General features: G+C 38.8%; 1 protein-coding gene and 1 long non-coding RNA gene across 2 annotated transcripts; one reads left to right on the forward strand and one right to left on the reverse strand.

The window, feature by feature from the left end:
* Positions 1-428: 428 nt before the first annotated feature.
* On the reverse strand, positions 429-1,220 carry LOC124849700. The gene is made up of 3 exons (XR_007030135.1): positions 1,097-1,220; positions 873-1,003; positions 429-565 (listed from the first exon to the last, which is right to left on the reverse strand). It is a non-coding gene; the product is annotated as an uncharacterized LOC124849700 (long non-coding RNA).
* Positions 1,221-1,821: 601 nt separating this feature from the next.
* On the forward strand, positions 1,822-20,200 carry ncaph (non-SMC condensin I complex, subunit H). Its single transcript, XM_035640881.2, has 18 exons — positions 1,822-1,976; positions 2,967-3,186; positions 3,396-3,486; positions 3,918-4,010; positions 5,115-5,232; positions 5,383-5,534; positions 7,344-7,533; positions 7,718-7,800; positions 8,233-8,426; positions 8,907-9,052; positions 9,467-9,573; positions 11,158-11,277; positions 12,542-12,649; positions 13,939-14,082; positions 15,751-15,861; positions 16,453-16,529; positions 19,159-19,234; positions 19,849-20,200. Exons 2-18 carry the CDS (start codon positions 2,972-2,974, stop codon positions 19,906-19,908), a joined length of 2,085 nt encoding a protein of 694 aa, XP_035496774.2. The 5' UTR covers positions 1,822-1,976; positions 2,967-2,971; the 3' UTR covers positions 19,909-20,200.
* Positions 20,201-20,683: the final 483 nt, after the last annotated feature.

Genomic DNA, 20,683 nt, shown 5'->3' on the forward strand with positions numbered 1-20,683 from the left:
CAACATAATCAGTAATATTTAATTTCATATAAAGACAATATGATGTATACCCCAGCTCTGGAGCCATCTATGAGCATCACACACTTAAACATTTCCATCTACCCTGTGTTAAAAAGGGCATACAAAGAGAAACTTAATAAAGGGTATAAGCACAACTTTGAAAAAAATGCATAAAGGAGGTACACCTTTAGGGGGCTAAAGGGAAATTGGAAAAACTGGTATGCAAGCCTTGGATCCTGTGTGCATTCAACACTGCCCCATCCGGTCAAGTCAAATTTGGGCTACCTGACAGGTAAGAGAGGATGTCAGAGGAAAGAGCTGGCAGTCTCCCAGAGAAGATTAGTGAGCAACATAGCATTATGACCGAGACAAGCGTATTATCAGCTAACAGTTGAGTGATTAAGGGAATGAGACAATAGACCAACTCACGTGTTGACTGTGTTTGCATGTATGGCTGTCTTTCTGTGTTATTCCTGTAGCCTGCCAATTTCTCCTGCATGAAAAGAGTTATTTTCCATGGTCTACCCTGATTTGGTCCCATATTCCATATTGTAGGACAGCACCTCTGCAAAACAGCAATACACAAGTGTTACATTTAACTCAATTTTATATGTTGTTGCAACATAAGCATGGCCAAAGCCAATTTTCCATTAATGTATTGATCTGATTATGCAATGACCTAGTTATGTACAGCATAATTAACTGTCAGCAGTTAAAAAAGTATTAATTTTCGAATAATTTTCCCAGATAAGGGGTGGTGAAACTACAGCTGCTATCAGCCAATGTGTTTTATTTTTTACTTAATGGGTAATAGTGGTTTAATGTTTGCTGTTTTCTAACATATTACAATGGAGCAGAACACTGAAAATTACCTGTAAACCTCTTGATAGATGGTCAGGTTGTTTTTTACTGGCATGGTGGAGTGGCTGAAAATTTGGTCAAGATGCAATTTGTGACCCATATACTATGCAATGTATGGCACTGGATTTAAGTTCCTTGATCTCTGATGAATTAAAAACAAAACAAGTTATTGTTCTGTGTTGTCAAAGCAATCTACAGCACAATACAGTCTATTAGCCTTTTTAATAACACCTACATTACACTGATCTGCATGGTATGGCTGGTTAATATGTCTGAGGGCACGACCAACATTCCCCTCTGATGCTCTGATTCCTTTTGAGGCCAGGTAACCAGTCATCATTGTTCTTCCATATGCAGGTCCAGTCTGAAAAAAAATAAAATAAAAGGAGATCTAATCAATGGTGTCTATTCAACTGAATTCATTCATTGTACCAATCTGTTATCACATTGCATACAGTTTTTTGTTTGAAACTATTGGTAAGCATTCCAGTCACAAATCTTTAAATCGGAGTGTGAAGTCTCTCATCAGCTCCTACGTGTCAAAGAAAATCCATAATCCAATGCACATAGTTGCATTTTTTTTGTCCTGACTATGGGAAGCCACATCAATTCAACTAAAAATAAATAAACAATATCAGGAGGCCTACGCTAAATCATTTCAAAGAATATTTCCCCTTATCTGATCATTTGTGACCACCTAACTACTCAGTGACCTGGTTAACTATTTAATGATGGTCCCAATTTCCCTCAGAGCTAATCGAATTCGGTATAATATTGTGGCGACCCGAGGTGCGTGGTTTGTGGAAACCGGGAGTTATGCCCAAGGGTTTGCTGATGTTCAATGTAGTTTAGTGTGTTAATTTAAGTTCAGTGTCTTTCCTGTATGCGTAGGACCTAATATTTGTTTTTTCTTTAACGATTAACCCCCCCCCCCCCCGAAAAACCAGACGTGGGCGCGGTTTAACGTCATGGCGTAAGGCGGTGTTACGTAAACCGTTCGGCGCAAAAATTCAAACGCTGAACAGGAAGCTAAGCTCCAGCCTGCTCTGCTTTCCCATTTAATAATACAGTAAGGAGTCGCAATAAAAGCCACATCGGATATTAGACATTTGGAGGTATGTTGACTGGACTAAGCAAGTGTTATGCTAAAGCTTATGTGTGTCCGTTTGCTAGTTAGCATATAATGACAATAAGAACACGTTAATGTTAGCTAATGCTAGCCGAAGCTAGCGTTGTTATGCTCATCTCCGTGTCAGAGCTGCGTAGCTCATTGTGATTCTGCAACGATTTTGTTGGGTTTATTTAGTTGACGTTCAACTTCTAGTCCCCCAGTTGACATAACTTTTTAAATATGCTGTCCTGGGATAATGTTTGCGTTCTCAATTCATCTATTGGCATGCATTCATTCAACTCTCAGCTAACTTAAATACTTCGTCTGTGATGGGGTCCTTTTGTTTGTGTCGTTGAGGCCGAACTTCTGGTCATTTACACGAAAATAGGACTCAGGTCACGAAATCAAGTACAATTTATTCAGTAAGTTATCTTAGGTTAAAACATATCCAATGAAATATAATAAGTAATACTCGTAATAAGTATTTTTTGTGTGTGTGAAGTGTGTACCCCTTGCACAAGGTAGCAGTAGAAATTAAATGTTGAGGCTAACCTAAAACTGTGGTAAAAATAATATAAAGACAAGCTGTTAAGATTGTTACCATAAGAGATGCTCTGGCAGTTTCCACACAAGTTGTTTTAATTACATGTGACCAAATAATGTAAATTCGCTTTTTTTCCCAAGAGGGACAACTATGAAATGTCTCCCAGTTCAAACCATGTGATATGTACTGAACACTCCTCACATTGCTCTTGGAGCATCATTTTATTTCCAGTCCCATGCTCAACTTCACAACTTGAAATGTAATTTCAGTAACTAAGGTAAATTTAAATAAATTTCATCTGCACATGCTGTGTAACTTTGAAAGGTTAATTGCAACATAATTGAAATACAAATACCTCTAACTATGTGTACCCTTCTACCTATTATACTTTTTTTTCTAAACAATGAATGATATTTTTCCTGGAGGTGAAACTTGTGTCTCTTTCTCTAGGTAAGATGAGTGCATCCTCTACACCCGTCTCCCGGGTACGTCCAGGATGGACGTCATCCACCTTGAAGAACATAGGTCTATCCCCTGCAGCCTGTAGCACCCCGCTGCTGGCAGCCTTCCCGGGCAATGATGACGAGCAGGAACGTCGCCAGCGCCGAAGGTCAAGAGTCATTGACCTTCAAACTGCTGACTCCTCCTTCAATGACTCTGCATCTCAAAGGTAAGTGAGAGATTGAGGTTTAGCAAACAATGTTTTGACTGGGTTATCGGCATAACTTTGGTGACAAAGTAATGTAGCACTTGGAGTATAAATCCGAGCTAGCTTTAATTTCCAAAAGCATTTTCAATCATGGCTTTAACAACAAATTTCTGTCTGCCCTGCTAATATGTATATTGAAAGCTTAAAGATAACCTTGTGTTTGTATGCAGCGCCTCAGGGACTCCTGCTGCCGTGCCCAAGTTGTCAAATGCACAGATCTCGGAGCATTACTCCACCTGCATAAAACTCTCCACTGAGAATGTAAGTATACCTGTACTGCACAGTTGTAATGTCTGAGCATTTGTGTGCATTTTACAGACTGCTTCACCCCAGGTGTGTGAAGGAACGGTATCGCAGGTCCTGCCTTCCTGCTGCTGTTAGACTTTACAACCAGCCCTCCCCTCAGTAGAACACACACACTCCAGGACTCACTAAAACCACTAATAATTCACTGGAACACTTAAGTGCAATTATTAATTTCATTTGTTCTATGAAACCGTGCAACTACCAACTGTGCAATATTTATTTTCCATGTGAAATTATTGTTACTGCTCTCTGTATATAGTATTTATATTTTAAGTGTAATTACTGTAAAAATGTTTTGCAGTAATTATAGATGTATCATCTATTACCTTTTTATGACCAAAAAGGACAAAATCAAAGACTAATGCATGTATTTTTCTTTGTGGCAGAAAATCACCACCAAAAATGCCTTTGGTTTGCATCTGATTGATTACATGGCTGATATTCTCAAACAGAAGGATTCTGAGCTCACAAACTTTAAGGTATGATTTACTTTTCCACTTTTTGAGCCTTAGATAACTCCCTAGTTTCCACAAAAGTCTTGGAATTTTTAATTAATGTAATGAATTTGAATCAAATGTATCACATTTTATTTGTTGGAGTAATGAGCCAATTTGACAGGGTAGTAAAATGTAGGAACACTGACTTTCTAGGGTTTGTATTCTTATCGATACTGCTTATCGATCCGGTACTCTGACAGTACTCTTATCAGTTCTTGTTTCCTTTTTTAGTAGAAAAAATGAAACCAATGATAATAAAATGGAATGGAAAAAATATTTTGTTGTTAGCACTTTACTCAGTGAATTGTTGAACACTGAACAGCACTATTTTGAAAAAGTAATTAATGTAAAGTACAGGATGTTGTGTGTTGAGTGAGTAACCTGTCAAAGGAAAAAAGTAACAACTAAAGGGTTGTAGGTCCCAGATCACAGCGAGGTGTCAATCATGTACCCTCTCTTTAGTCATCCTCCCACAGTCTCTGACTGGGACCAACAGAAGTAGAGTGTATTTTCACTTTCACTAAATATTACACAGATCACTCGTGTTACCTCAGCATTTGTTTCACTGGTGGCAACAAGCGTTTTCTCGATAAATTATTTTTTTCCAAGTACAACGCGATGTTCAATCTGCCATCGTCACACAGAGCAAGTGAGTGTCTCTGTGTCAGGCATTTCAATAATGTTTTAATTAACCATTCAAAGTTGCACAGCATGTGCAGATTATATTGATTTCAATACGGGGTTTTTGTTCCTAAGCCTAGATAACACGGAGCCCAATCTCTTCTCGTTAAAAAAAAGAAAAATAAATAATAATAATAATAATAATAATTCAGGAGCGGTGGTCAAAATCCAGTAGTAATAATAATAATAATAATAATACATTTCATTTATAGAGCACTTTTCATTGCTAAAAGCAATCTCAAAGTGCTAGTAGTGGCGCACTGCCGCTGCTCAGTGCATGTAGGGGAAACACTGGTGTTGTTTGAGGCGACAGGCATATGCCATTTGCTTTACAAGCAGTTTGTTTAACATATATTTGTATGTATGTCTGTCTGTGTACGTTTTTGTCCCCCTCCCTAAATAAAGGTTGCAGCTGGCACTTTGGATGCAAGTACAAAAATCTATGCTGTGAGGGTGGATGCTGTTCATGCTGATGCCTACAGGGTGCTAGGTGGCCTGGGGGCCGAGACCAAACCTGCAGAGGGTGAGAGCCTCAGTCAGCGCTGTTGGATTTTCATTGCAATACTGTATTACACGTTAGCTAAGAAGAAAGTTTTGAGGGTTTGTCCTACAGAATGGAAAACATTGTCACTTTGATCATTTTAAGTTTTCTGCTTTTTTGGTGTTTGAACAGACCATGCTCTGAATGAGGGAGACAGAGACAATGAAGGGGCTGCAGAAGGTGAAATGACTGCGAAGCAAACGAAGAAAAGAAGGCCTCCAAAGAGGACTGTGGAGCAGAACCTGAGCAACATCAATAGTTCAGAGTCTGAGAGAAAGTGTGAGGTAAGGTGTCATTTTGACACAACAATACACATTGAAATAAAATCCTGGTTCCAAAAGAATGATGACCTGTTGGACAGAATTGAGGTAGGAGAGTTGGTGCATAATGTTTTGATATAATATCCTCTGTATCATGAAGTTGGTGCTGCTTGAATAAAAAAAACAATCTTCACTGACTGTTGTGCCTTGAAAGTACCATGTGGGCACAAGATGTTTTAAGACATTAAAACATCTTGTGCCCACATGGTCCCGTCAAGTTTTGACACTCATATTGAATATCTATAATATGTTTTCACTGGAGGAACTTTGCCTGTGGACCAATATTGGTTGTTTTTATGTATAGACAGGATGGCTTTGAAGGGCTAGATAATAAAACAATAACAATAATTTTATCACTATATAATTTTCTTCAATAGAAATATGTCAAAATCAATATAATGTTAGTGGACTGTGCAAGAATAGTGAGGGGAAGAAGCATAACAGATAAGTGTGTTCAGTGTTCTACCTCTAATATTTGTGAAATGATTTGCTGTTTGTGCTGTGCTGCCCATAAAAAAGATATGTGTAAAACCACGGCTAACTCTCGGGTTCCTACAAAATTCACCCGCAAGCAAAAATCAGTTTTTAAGCTTGAACAATTATTGTGATAGTTATTGATATTGACTGATATGATTTTTTTTATTGGGTTGATCTTTTTTAGCCACTTCCCCCAGCCCCTATAGCAGTGGATTTCTTTTTACCCTTTCCTTTTTTAAATGTAATACCTGTTATCTGCCAACTGATATATCGGTGTATCTCTCTATCATCTTAAATATTGCACATTTTGCACACCCACATGTACAGGGGTCACTTTACTTATGTGTAAACTAAAGGTAGGGACACACCAACACGATATCAAACAACTCAAATTGACAAAGACCATCTGCTTCTGTCGTAACGTCTGGCTGCGTCTGGCAAACAAAATTGTACCTGGATCACACCGCCAAGACTAAATCCAGCTGCAAACTAGCTCGTACGTTCTGCGCCTGTGTGAGAGGTAAAAACTCCATACCAGCAGGGAGCAGTAGTTTGTATACCCAGAAAGGGAAACTGGAAATCATTTCTCTGTAATGTCGTGCAGAGGTCGCCTCGCTTGGATCATGTTGATCCTCTGCGTTTTCATTCCAAACAGCCATGTCGATCCAGATTGACAGATAGATGACGATGAACTGGCTTGTGAGCCAGCCTCTTTAAATGGGCTTGTGAATGTAAACCTATTCTTACTCCCGTTTCCTTTCTCATGCTCTGATTTGCTAAATTAAAACAGCCAATCAGAGTGATCTTTTTCATTAACTGACTCTGACGCCGATACAAAATGTTGAATTGACAGAAAAGCAGCTTATGGACGAGTATAGACGGCAATAAATTTCGACGGTGTGGAACACACCGCCACAACTTTGACTATTGACATTCATCGACATTCAGACGAGTTCAGACAGCAGACCTGCGGTTCGGTGTGTCCTGGCCTTTAGGCAACTTCTCTGCAGTCATATCATTGACCGATACATTGATTGTATCCAAGTTTCTGACTGATGATTTCCTTTTTGATCATTAAGATAAATTATTTGACTTTTTTATCTGTTTTTACGACGACTGCATCATCTACCCAGACTCAAACTCATCCTTTTCCTCAAATAACAACAAGACTAATATAAATGAAAGACATTTTACTCTTATGTCTCTGTCAGTGCACTGTCTCAAGTTATTTTTGCCTGCCGTTTCGTTACCATGTTAAGGTGAACATTACTAACTGTCCTTTGCCTTCTTGCCCAGGTGGACCCCATGTTTCAGAGGATGGCGTCATCCTTCGATGAAAGCAGCACAGCTGGTGTCTTCCTGTCAGTTCTTTTTAGTGAGAACAGCCGTTGCGAGCTGCTCTTTCCCTCCTATATGACCCTTCTACAGTCCAGTCCATCCAATTCTCCTGCACGTCCACTGGGAGTCTCCGCTTCACCGTTCATGGGTGAAATAATTTACCACATCCAAAAACTGCTTTCCTTCATTTGTATCAATTGTTAGGTAGCTTTTTATCACTATCCTATTACGTGTTTTACTGAACCTTAGTGTCAGCTAACCTTGTATTATCTTTTAAGCTGTTGCCAACTATAAAGGGTGAACCCAATCTTTCTGTGCTGTGTTTCTTTCAGCTGGACTACAGCGTTCCCAGGAGAAAAGCTCCATCTGCCCCTCATTGCAGGATTTCTCCTTCACTAGCTGGAATCCTGAGCAGGTCAGAGAAACCACATCATATATAAGTATGAACTGTAAAATAAGCATGAAAACTCATTGGATAGAGCATATTTTGGTTTTACAAGGTCTCGAAACACTGAACTTAATCGTAGTACGAAGGAATAAACTTCTCTTGTCTGCTGTTGCAGTGACATTAGTTATAAAATGTTTCTGTGTGATATTTTCCCCTGAAAACAGGAGCATATTTGGTGAAACAATTTTGAGCCCAGTTAATAAGATCCCTGTAAGGGCTCTGATACACCAGTCCAGCCTTAAAAAACTTTGCCAACAACCAATTGATGCATTACCTAATATCTTCTCTTAAAATACACGTCAACCTTAAGAGCTTCTTCCTTAGGGGTGCAACACAGGATCCACTACTTAACAGACACTCCCAGTGCGCCACCTGTCTGACTCTGCATCTTTTTTTCAGACTATGAATCATCTCCTGGGGAAGATGAAGCAAGGGGAACACGTGTTTGACGTAAATGCTGAGCCCGAGCCTGAACCAGAAGAACATGACTGCCCTGACTTTGACGCTGACTATGAGGAGGGATTTGGCGACTGTGAGGAGGAATCCAAGGAGCACAAAGAGGGTTGTGAGGCCTCTGGTTCCAGCAAAGGAAGGTAAGATACTTGTATCTCTTCTGCTGAGAGATAAAAGAAGTCACCCTTTTACCACACTTCCTCTGATTAATTAATTAATTATATTTACTTTTCATAGTCTCAAGGCAAATGGGCAAAGGTTTCTAGTGTATCTTTATACTTTCATCACTTTTCTCCCCCAATTTTCTTAAATGCTGTTAGAACCTTGTTTTCCAATGAAAGAATGGCCTCCATTAAAGTCTATTCTGGAAAATAAAAGACTTCTCCTTCATGCGTATTTAAGTTTGTGTAAAGCTTAGGTTTGCATTACTTAATCATGGAGAGAAAGTAATTGCATTGGCCACTATCACAAAGGGAGAAGGCATTTGATTCATTAGAACTCACTGAATATCTTGGTGAGAATAGGTTAAAATCCAACACTGTCAGCTTTTATTAACTCAAAGTGTATGTGCCTGCCTGCGTGTGTGCTGGTTTGAATGGTTTCTTGTGATGGTGCTACAGAGATGTAATTCCCATCGGCGAGGGAGACGTTGCCACCATGTGTCTGCACCTGTCCTCTCAGCCAAGGGAGTATTCATACTTCAGCCCAAAGACCATGGCCACGTGGGCTGGACCAGGCTACTGGCAGTTCAAGCCAAAGCACAAGTGTGAGTGAAATTAATAGTCCAAGACATAATTACAGAAATAGTGGCATCACAGTAGATAACTTATTATTATTAATGCATGTACTTGGATAAGTGCTTAACACTTTAACAATAAACACATTTTTGGTCTTATTTATTGTAATGAGGGTTAATTTTCCTTAGTCTGCTTCATATTTTCTTTGTTTCTCTTTGTGTTTTTAGTTCTCCCCTAGCCAATATTATGTGACGCCAAAAGATATAGCAGACATCTATTTTGATACTGTTCTACTAACAGCATAATGTATACACATTAGGTTTATTTTTGTATTTTGATGGATATGAAGATAAATTGTGCTTTCACATTTTCTATTAGTCCTCTCCTGCCGATTGTGTGCAGAGTAACAATTATCTGTCTTTTGTGTACTTAATCTCCTATAGTGGACCACATGCCTGACAGGGAGACACGTAAAAGGAAGCCCAAGAAGACATTTGAAATAGATTTCAACGATGATGTCAACTTTGACACCTACTTCCGCACCACAAGGGTAAAAATATTTGTAGCTTTTTCACATTAAGGGAGGGAGAGTGTCATCTGGTGTAAATGTTACCCGATTGCGCAGTATTAAAAGAATTGCTCAACATACTAGGAAATAGGCTTATTCACTGTCATATTTGTTTATATGATATATAGATCTCCAAAGATTCAACACATTTTAAGTTTCAGATTTAGATATCAGAAGCCTGCAGTGATGGAGAAAAAAATTTATTTGGATTTATTGGTACTGAAAAGTACTAGTAAAAGTCTAAATCTTTTCCAGTGGAGGCATATGGAGAAGAGCTTTACTTTTATTTAGAGACTGACCCATTTATCATTTGGTCAATAAGAAGCACCCGATATTAGCCTATCACAGACAAATCTCCATTTATTTTTGCGGATATTAAAACTTTTATATTACAGAATAACAATGCAGAAAAGAAAACCATTTATGTTAACATTTTACAAAAAAAGTTCTTTTATTTGTGTTTTATCTTTATTTATATTTATTAATAACAAAGTCAAAGCGGTAAAAAATCAAGCCTCAATTACATTTCGTTGTCATAAGGGTTTAATCCCAACATCTTACATATCACTGCCATGGCCATTGCCAGTAAATATAGAGTGCGACCGAAATTGATCTTTGGGGACTTATATCGATACTTCTTTCTCATACAAATGTTGAATTTCTGTACTTTTCATACCATCATCATAATCTAAATAATGGTATGATTATGGATGAAACTCCAGCATTATTTATGTAGAAAGGCATTGTGTTTTGCAGTTCGGCAAACCAGAGCTTAGACACCTAACTTGGTTGGTCTGCCTCAACATGTTTATCAATCGAAATGTGAAGGCATTAATCTTATAGTGTCGTCACCATAGCAACACAGCCTTCAGCACTTTTGGAATTATTTGTGATGCAGAGGTGTCACAGTTATCAGCTCTGAGAGTCTTTTATGTCTCTTTTTATGGAATCTGGTTTTAGTTGTTTGTTCCCAGGCTTGAATACATAAAGTTTAGCTGAATTGGAATCACTCATTCTGCCTACAATTGAAAAGATAAACCATTGAATTGATTGAATTTTCATTTCATGTCTGATTAAATGATGGTCTGACTAAAAAAAATGTTAAGGACAGATTGAGGCACAGGAGCAGTGTGGTAGTCGCATCTAATGAATTAAACCAGAGTGGCTCTGTTCTTTGGATCGTGTGTTTTCTGCTTGTGAAATAGACCTCACAATATTTCCGATTTTTTAAAACCTAACCCATATTTTATGCCAAACTATTTTTTATATAGTTTTTCAAATCGTTTCTCGTGGACAGTTCAGGACTGCCACATTTGCTGATCCGAGTACGGGCATTTGGGTGTTGTCTCGGCAGTTGGCACATACGGCAGTTCCATTATACAGATGATATCACTACAGTATTAGCTCTAATAGTTCAGTTTAGTGAAATGGTAGACAGAATCTCTAAAAAGTGGTATTGATGTCTGTTGGTTTTTGAGGCACGGACCAAAATCTTTAAATTCACTCCAAATCATGAGTTTATCTATATCTAAACTGAATCTGACATTGTCTGTTTTCCCTTCACAGGCTGCCACCACCATCAGCAAGTCTGCCCTCAGAACCAGCAATAAGAAGACGACTCTGCCAGCAGACTTCCAGTTTCCCCCAGAGACTCTCTCCCAGCTCAGCCTCAAACCCACCAGCTCGGTGAGACCTCACTTTTACTACGACTACTACTACGACTACTACTACGACTACTACTACTACTACTACTATATGTACCAACTGAGACACTATGTTATAGCCCTGTTATGGTCCAGAATAGTGTTCGACCGATTTATCGGCCGGCCGATAATATCGGCCGATGTTTGCATTTTTTACGTGTATCGGCACCGGCCGATGCGCAGCTGCTACATTCGGCGATAGTTTTTTTTGGGAGGGCAGATCCGGTCGCCTATCGGGCCAGGCCCCGCTCTCTCCGGAACCATTTACCCAGCGCCGTCTTGGTGCCTCTGCCCTAGGCTGCCGCGCGGCACGCCCGCCGGGTACCCAACTCTCCATTCTCCTCCGGAGAGCGGGAGGGGGATCAATGTTTCCCACCCTGCTCTGCCGCCACCGCTCCTCCTCCACTTCTCGCTGGCTCCGGCCGGCTTAGTCGTGGGTTGCGGTGGACGGAGCGCCCGGTGGGTTTGTGTCTTTCTCCTTTTTCTCCAAACCCTTTGCCTCGTGGAAATTGACTTTTTAATCTCGTCTCCCTCTACCCAGGGAGGCGAGCCACGGCCTTGGCCATAACCCCACTTTGACTAAGACCTCAGATCAGACGAGACAACCCGCTGAATTTAATTCTATTTAACTATTAAATTGAGGGAGCAAAAGTAGTATCGGCTCCAAATATCGGCTCAAGAAAATCGGCAGTCCGTATCGGTCATCGGCTAAGGCTGATGAAAAAAAAATCTGTATCGGCATCGGCCCTAAAAATCTGTATCGGTCGACCCCTAGTCCAGAATATGTAATAAGTGTACACATAGATAACAGTTTGCCGGATTTATTATTTACAGGATACATATGGATCTTTGGGGTGGGGCTGTCACAATAACAGATTTTCATTAAACAATTATTGTGGCCAAAACAATTCATGATGAAGATTCTTTGATTTAGCAGATAGAAGGTGGTCAGAGTGGTCATAGATAGACCAACCTTCCCCATTTCATGTATGTCCCGCTATAGTTTCATGTCAGGTGCACACATGAGTCAGATGTAAGCTGAAATATGACTTCATACCAGTTCAATCCATACATACAACAGAAAACAGCAGTCACAGCTGTTGGAATATACATTCTCGTGGTCAAAATTTTTTGTTTTAATTAAATTGGGGTTTTTAACAAAATTAAGACATGCTACAGTCCCTATATGATGTACCCTGTATGATTTGTGTCCTATTGATAATGACATGTTTTGTATTTGACCTTAGTTGAGCCAAGAAGGCCAGAGGAGGCTGTCTGGAGAACTTGGAGAAGGCATTGGAGACTATGACTACAACAACGCCAATGACACAGCCAACTTCTGTCCAGGTCTCCAGGTCTGAAACGCACCTTCTTATGACTTTGGATTAAATTCATATTTTAGATTTTACTGTTTTCTAACAGAATTTCTTTACTTAAGGAGTAGGGGTGGGGGGTATGGCTTTAAAATAATATGATATTACGAGGTATTTCAGTGTGTGGTCAGATTCATACAGCATGGTCCTGTACACTGACTGTGTGATACATTGTGAAATCACTAGATGTTTCTGATGAGAAACTGAGAGATAAAGCTGTCAACATTAATGCGTTAATCTTTGCGTTAATTGTGAGCTATTTAACGCGTTAAAAAAATGTAGCGCCATTGACGCATTTTGTTTACTTCCTGTGGCGGCTGACGACGTGTGCCGCATAACTATTAGCCATGAGCCACGCGCGAAAAGTGACACAGAGAAATATGCGATACACACACGAAACAGGAATTGTTTTTCACTTTTACGATTGACGTAAAAAAAAAAAAAGCGATCAATTTATCTCAAGATACTCTTACGTTGAAAGAAACAAGAAGTAGTTTGAGCAGACGCTCTCTGTGTAATGCGGAGGGAGAGAAATAACTTGAAGCATTAATGTGTTTCTGCATAAAAGTCAGCTTCAGGTTATGCTCGTCATCTGTTGCAGTGATAACGCCCAGCATGACCAGCATATAGTCTGCGTGATGATTTTTTTCAGAAACGAGGAAAAGGCAGAGAAAATGAGTGAAGAGGTCTCAGTGAGCCACTTTGGCCTTGATGGTTTTATTGGAAATCTTTAGTTCAATCTCTGACACAACCGGACTCAGTTGTGGGTGGTCATCTGTTTCGACCGGTTGGGGTGAAGAGGAAATGGGGAAGAGAGAAGAGGTGGGCAGAAAGAGGGGGAGAGGAGAGACAGGAGAGAAGAGAGGACAGTTGTACAACTGCCACTTTAATCTTTACCAGACTGATACTTATTATTACAAAAATAGAACTGACACTTATAGAGGCAATTATGTTGTTGTTATTATAAGTAATAATAATAATAATAATTACTGGTTTGTTCCTGCAGCTCTGGGTCAGAGATACATAGATGCAACAAACCACAATAACTTAAATATCATGATATAACCAGTTTAGGGTCTATACCACTATTATCATAAACAATATATGGCAGACCCTACAAGAGCAAACCTGTGGTATTTCAGCCTCTTGATGTGAGGACTTCACTTCTAATAGCTTGAGATTCTAGAGTATTTTTAACAGCAATTGCCCCGTCACAACAAAGCAGAAACTGCTTTGCAACCATATCTTACATTGTCCATCCTCCTCTTCAGGATGGCGACAGTGATGAAGATGTTGAAGGGTTTGCCTGTTCAGATGATACACAGCCTTCAGGTGACAGTATACCTCCGCCCTCTCAAGATCTAGAGAACATCTCCACCTATGGGGAAGAGGATTTGGTACCTGAACCACACAGGGTGAGTAACCCAAGTTTTCAGTGCAGATTATACTGTATGTGGGTCGTGGCGGGTTTTTTTTAAGTGGAATATCTGCTCTCATAAGTTTTTTTTAATATCATCTTTTCAAGGAACATGGGGCAGTTTGCACAATAGTGCCTAGATCGAAAGTTCTTCCTAAAAGGCGAATTCAACTAACTGACATTACTGTTTTTTTTGTTTTGTTTTGTGGGGGGGTCAAAGTAATGTCGCAGAGCGTCAAATTGAACGGACAGAAAAACTGTCCTAAAAGTTCAGCACTGCTCTGGAGAAAGCAAATACTTTAATGCCTCTAATAAGATAGTGCTGGTGCAGAAAACTGCGTGTCTATTCATTTCAACCAACAGATATTAATTTCTAATGGAGGAAGTACCAGCGTAATAATGGTATTTTACAGATCGTTGCATTGTGGGTTATATGTAGCATTTTATCCCTCCACTGTGTTGTTATTGCAAAAGTAATGTGCAGTAATTGAGCCACAGCGAGTAAAGACCAGCTGTAGACTGAAGACCTGCAGGATTCAGTCCTCAGAGCTCTTCAACCCTGCTGCTCAAAGAGCTGTTCACCCGTTTATTGAAAGTTCAGTAAAGTTCCACTCAGTACACTGATCCGTGAACCGAAGAATCCGCTGTTGCTGTCATCAACGGGCTGTTGTTGTGAATAAGCCTTTGTCGTGATTGACAACTTTTCTTACCTTGTTTAGTAGCTGAGAGTAGCCTCTTTGCTGCCCTTATATATATAAAATATATGTCTGAAAAATTAACTTCTTTGAAGAACACAAAACGTGTATGATAGTGGAAATTATATGAAAATCCTAATACAGACAGAATTATGGTCGAAACAATGAGGACAACTCATCTGATACATTACAATATCCTCAGGAAATAATCTGCTCATAATTTTACACAAATTGCTACTTTTACTAAAAACTCCTGCAGATATCAAGTTCACTATTTCTGTTCAGTTTACAGTTAATTGTTCTGTGCTGTTATTGTTTTTCTGCAAAGAATGATATTTTCAAATGAAGCCACTTTTCCCCCTTTTTTGTAATGGTATGTACATGGAGTCGCTAGTGTCCATTCAACACACAGGTTGTAAGGATATTAATGGTAGTGATCATCATTCATATTCATTGAACATGTGTTTATGATCAAATTCTTTACTACAGCACACAATTGTTCACAAGAGCATAAAGTTCTCTGGCCCCTAATTGCTCTCATAGTTCACCAGATTGATGGATTTAACTTGAAATGTACAACATTTTCTACAAAATTATATTATAAAATACCTGCACGAATTTTGAGGAAAAGTAGAAATTTGTATAAAATTATGAACACATTTTTTCCTGAGGATATTGCAATATATTAGTTGATTTTTCCAAATATTTTAAAGACCATAATTCCTTCTGTATCAAGATTTTCATTTCCAATCCACTATCGTACATAATTTTTGTGTTCTTTAAAGAAATGAAGTAAATTTCAGACATACAGTATATATTTGATATAAGGGCAGCAGAGAGGCCACTACCCATTCAATTGGGTGGGAAACACTGAAGTAACAAAACCTGAGGGCTAGGGGCACATTTTACCAAAGAGAGTGTACTTACCGTGAATTATGCTCACAATAATTTATTTCTGCCTGTTCCTGTAGGTCAACAAGATTGAGATCAACTATGCAAAGACTGCAAAGAAAATGGACATGAAGAGACTAAAGAACAGCATGTGGACTCTCCTCACCGAAAGCCCAGAAAACCCCACAGAGGTAAATTACACAGAGTAGCCATGTATTAGGTTTTTATTTCTGCTAGTACAGTCCAGATTGTAAATATTAGGTCAGTTACTCATATTTGTTCTTCAGGCTGTTTTAGATAACTTTAAGATAAAATAAGGGATAATGCATCAAAATGCCAGTTTTTAGCTTTAATTTCAATAGTTTTACATCAATACGGAAATAACTCTGCGGGCTATAGGCCCTTTAAACACATGGTGCCACAGTTTAGGGTTAGGGTTAGGGTTAGATGGAGATGGAGGCGGAAGAAGTTGTGGAGTTCAAAATATTTATCTAGATGCAGTCCAGCATGCCACATACAAGTACTAATTAATACCTATAGAGAACAGGAATGAACACTCATAAACACAAATCTGACAAGTAAAATGCATACAGCTGTAGTCAGCAGATCACTGTCTCATAACTCAGAAATACTATTACATTCAAAGAACAGAACAGGGTGCATAGTGGCATGGCCTTTTTTACACTTTGAATTACAGGTTTTGAAAATCTGGTTGTCCCTATCTTCTGCTCTGTGTGTTTATGTCCTTTTTTATTTTTTTTATTCCTTCATGGTCCCTGCAGATGCTGGAGACTTTGGAGAAACCAGAGGTGTGTGGGGAGAAAGTCTTCAGTCAAACTACAAAGACACTGCTTCAAAGGTACCAGCGACCGACTGCCATGGCACAGCACTAATTGGCTATAGTAATGACTGAGCAGCACTCACCAAAACAGCACTACATGCAAATATGTGTTCATGCTATGTTTTTCCTTGGCTGGACCACAACAGCAGGGGCTGTGGTACCTAAGCCTGCTGCCACCATTGCAGGTGCTGCCTGTTGAGCTCTCATAACTTAACTGATGTGGCAAACTAATTTTTAACTGGGACTGTGGCTCAACAATTCTTTCATAAAATCAGGATTTTAGCATTTCCGTGCACAACGCCAATCATGTCACACACTCACACACACCGATGGTCTGATTGTGGCCAATGGGAAGGTTTCTGCTGCAGAGAAGCTTCCTCTTACTACTTGTAATTCCACTAAGGTGAGGGCTTACTTGGCTTTTAAAGAGAACAGAGATGGAACTCTGATTGGTTAATTGCATGTCATGCTTATTAAACGAGAGGCGAAATACAACCCATATCAGCCATGCATCTGGCCAAACCTTTTTGGACAAGCCCTCAATGCACTAGCACCATATGGTTATATTATTAAAATAAGGTTCCAAGTTTCAGTCTTTCATTTGACTTGTTCCTTTGCATGACAACAGAAAACTGAAAAATGTACATTAGAGCAGCTTTATTTGGAATTCAGATGCATTTAAATACTTTATATCTCAGCACAGAGAGTAGGAAATAAGCAAATAGATTGAAGCTGGCTAACACAGTTAGGCAGTAGGCAAATATGAAGCAATTATATTTTATTTGTATAGTGACAAATCACAACATAAATTAGCTAAAGGCACTTTACATAGTCAGGTCGAGACCTCACAATATTACATAGAAACCCAACAGTTCCGAGAACTTCCCACAATGAGCAGATTTGGCAACAGAAAAAAAACTCCCTTCTAACAGGAAGAAATTTCTAGCAGAAGCTAACTCTGTTGTGGGCAGAACATCTACAGCGACTGGTTGAGTTGAAAGGAGAGAAGTGGGAGAGAGGAGAGGTGGGTGGAAAGAGGGGGAGAGAGAGAGAAGAGTTGTATATCCGTTGCTTTAACCTCTATCAGACTAATTGTTATAATTCCCAAAATAATACTGAATATGACATTGTTAATTATAATAATGTATAGATAGATAACAGTATAATAATTATAATAATGGCATTTGGATCTTGAGAGAGAAAACACAGAGTTAGTACCATGTAATGTAAATACGTGGGGGCAGAGAGAGTGAGACAGATGCTAAGTCCATGATCAGGCCCATATCCAGGATTTCAGCAAAAAAAAAGAAAGAATTTCCCTGATCTAAATATGTGCATATTAAGACGTTTGGAGAGCAACTATTGTATAAGAGTAGCTTCAAAACCATGTCAGTGGGCAGTAGCATTAATGACTAACGATAGTGAGGACAATGATAGCAGAGAGCAGTGGAGATTTTGGGAGACTATGGGGGGTCAGACTCCTCTATGGGGGTCTAGGGGCATGCTCCCCGAAAGAAAATGTTGTACATTTTAAAGTTAAATTCATTAATCTGGTGAACTTTGATAACAATTTATAAGACTAGATTTATAAGAATGTTATGATCTCGTAAACAACTGTGTGCTGTAGCCTTAAAACATATATATTTGTTGTATGGACACTGACCCCGCCCACATACAATTACAAAAGAGGTGCAAAAAGAAGCTTCTTTTGAAAATATTATTCTTTGCAAAAATAATAACAGAACAGAACAATTAACTAAAATTGACAATTAATTAAAATGAACAATTTTTTTGCACTTTTTTTCGCTACGTCCACTTCTCCAAACTTAGTAAAATGACAGCGCTGATCACCATCTCCATAAGGTAACATTAATTTTGCATAAGTACCTCATACAGCCCCACTTCAAAATCACTGAACTATCCCTTTAACTCATAACGCATGGAAAAATATAAATGTGAATGGAGAAATGTTGGATAATTTGAGCTTGTGCAAGTTTTGTGTGTTAGCCTAAAGGTTACATTCACACTAATGCGTTTTTATTTCAAAATGAAAGCCATCTCCATCCAGAGGAGAGCTGTAGTTCCATATCAGAAATGATCTATTATGTACACCTGGAAATGCATATCACTGGTCATGCACATACCGGTGTAAACAGGAAGCAAATTGTCTACTATGTAGATGGTTGCTTTGTTCTAGAAAATACTATGAACAAGGAACAGCAATGGTGAAAAGTAAGGGCAGGTTTTTCTTTTCTTCTACCGACGAGGTGGAAGTGTCACTGTCTGTCAGGGTTTAGCAACGCTTGATATTCATATTGATACATGTTGCAGTCACCACTGTAGACAAGTCTGATAAGACCCAATGTGGAAGCTAACATGGGTGTCTGCATAATCGTTTCCAAAGTCCATTTCTGCTTATTAGGACTAAACGCAAACCCGAAGTTATCAAACTAAAACAGGAGCAGCAGCCTTTCCAAGTATCTGCTTTAGGGCCAAATAAACCTGGAGTAGTCGTGGACAGCAGGCTTCCAAAACCTGTTATTAACCAGCTGGCAGAAGAACTAAAAACGACATCTTCCTTAAAGGCACTAGGCAACAGTGTGAATGCACCAATGTTAAACTGTATAATCTTTTTGTCTCTGTCCAGATTGCCTAACATGATGGTCCAGAACCTATCAGTACCTTTAGCGTTTGTCGCTCTCCTTCATCTTGCCAATGAAAAGGTAAGTGTTGTTTTTTTTTAAATATTAAACATTACTCTTTTTTAGTATATATTGTATATTTGGCTAATTGTAACAATGTTGTTCTGCTTTTCAAAAGTCTTTGAGCTGTTGAGTGAAAATTTCACACATTTTCACTTTGTTGCTGGGAGTTGGACGAGAATAGTAACACTCTTTTATCTTACCATTAAAATAAACTAGTCACTTCCCAGTTAGCTTAGCTTAGCATAAAGATTGAAGCCTATGAGAACACTTCCAAGTGTGCTGGTTTACTTTTTACCTTATGTCTTTGCTACCCAAGAAACAGTACTCAACATAATGCCCAAAGAAACTGTGAATCATCACTTTTACTCTCTGGTCTTAGTGCAGATTTAACTTGATTGACTGTCAGGCAGTTGCCTGAAAATTCATATATTTGGGCAGCATAAAGGTAGACCAATGCTGATATAGCAGATGCTGTAGACATCACATAAAACACTTAAAACTTAATATGTAGAAAGGAATGAGGACTGTAAACGGTGTAAACAGCCTACATGATTTACTCAGCTTGGTTAAATGTGTCTTACAAGTATTTAGTGCAATAGATTTTTTATTTTTTTACTTTATTTTTTTTACAGAATTTGGAGTTGGTGAAGGTCGATGACATGTCAGATATCATCATCAGACAAGGCCACTGAGGGGAAATCAATGATGGGATGTTGTATGGAGAATGACTGCTATTCATTTATGCCATTCTCTACTTATTCATAATTTTTTACTTTGTGTAATGTCTAATGTTTCTCTGTGACACTCTCATTAGATATCATGTCTTTATCATTTTCTAGAAAATATGTTATAAGGAACTATTCATCATCATTTTTACATCTTTCCTTCTATTCTGAACCATTGATGCTTTGTGTAGATAATTTAACTGATCAACCACCGCACAAAATGTATATTGTCAAAAGAAATAAAAACCTTTTTCTAAAATTCGCTGTAGAGCTTTTTCCCAAACAATTTTCACAATTCATATTTAGAGGACCATTTTTGTTTTTTTGTCATTTACAAATGTCAGTGTAGAGTTGTGAATCTGTCTCAATCTGTGTGTGCAATCAGATTGGTAAATGCATGATATAACCTTAATGTGTTCTGAGTTTTGTAAATGCCGAACTCTATAAATGTTGAGATTTATTTGTAAATGCCAAGTCAAATGTATAAATGAACGAAATCACAGCGTGAACTCGGTAATACTGTCGACTATTCAATGCAAATGCATCGTCTCAAAGCACTTAACATAGTGAGAGTCGAGACTTCACAATATTACAGAGAAAACCCAACAGTTCCCACAATGAGAAAGCACTTGGCGACTGGAGGAGAAAAGAATCACAGGATGAAATCTATAGTGGCCCAGACTCGGTTGTGGGCGGCCATCTGCCGTGACTGGTTGGGGTGAGAGGAGAAAATGGCGGAGAA

This window comes from Scophthalmus maximus, chromosome 19 (genome assembly GCF_022379125.1).
Source record: "Scophthalmus maximus strain ysfricsl-2021 chromosome 19, ASM2237912v1, whole genome shotgun sequence".
NCBI lineage: Eukaryota > Metazoa > Chordata > Actinopteri > Pleuronectiformes > Scophthalmidae > Scophthalmus > Scophthalmus maximus.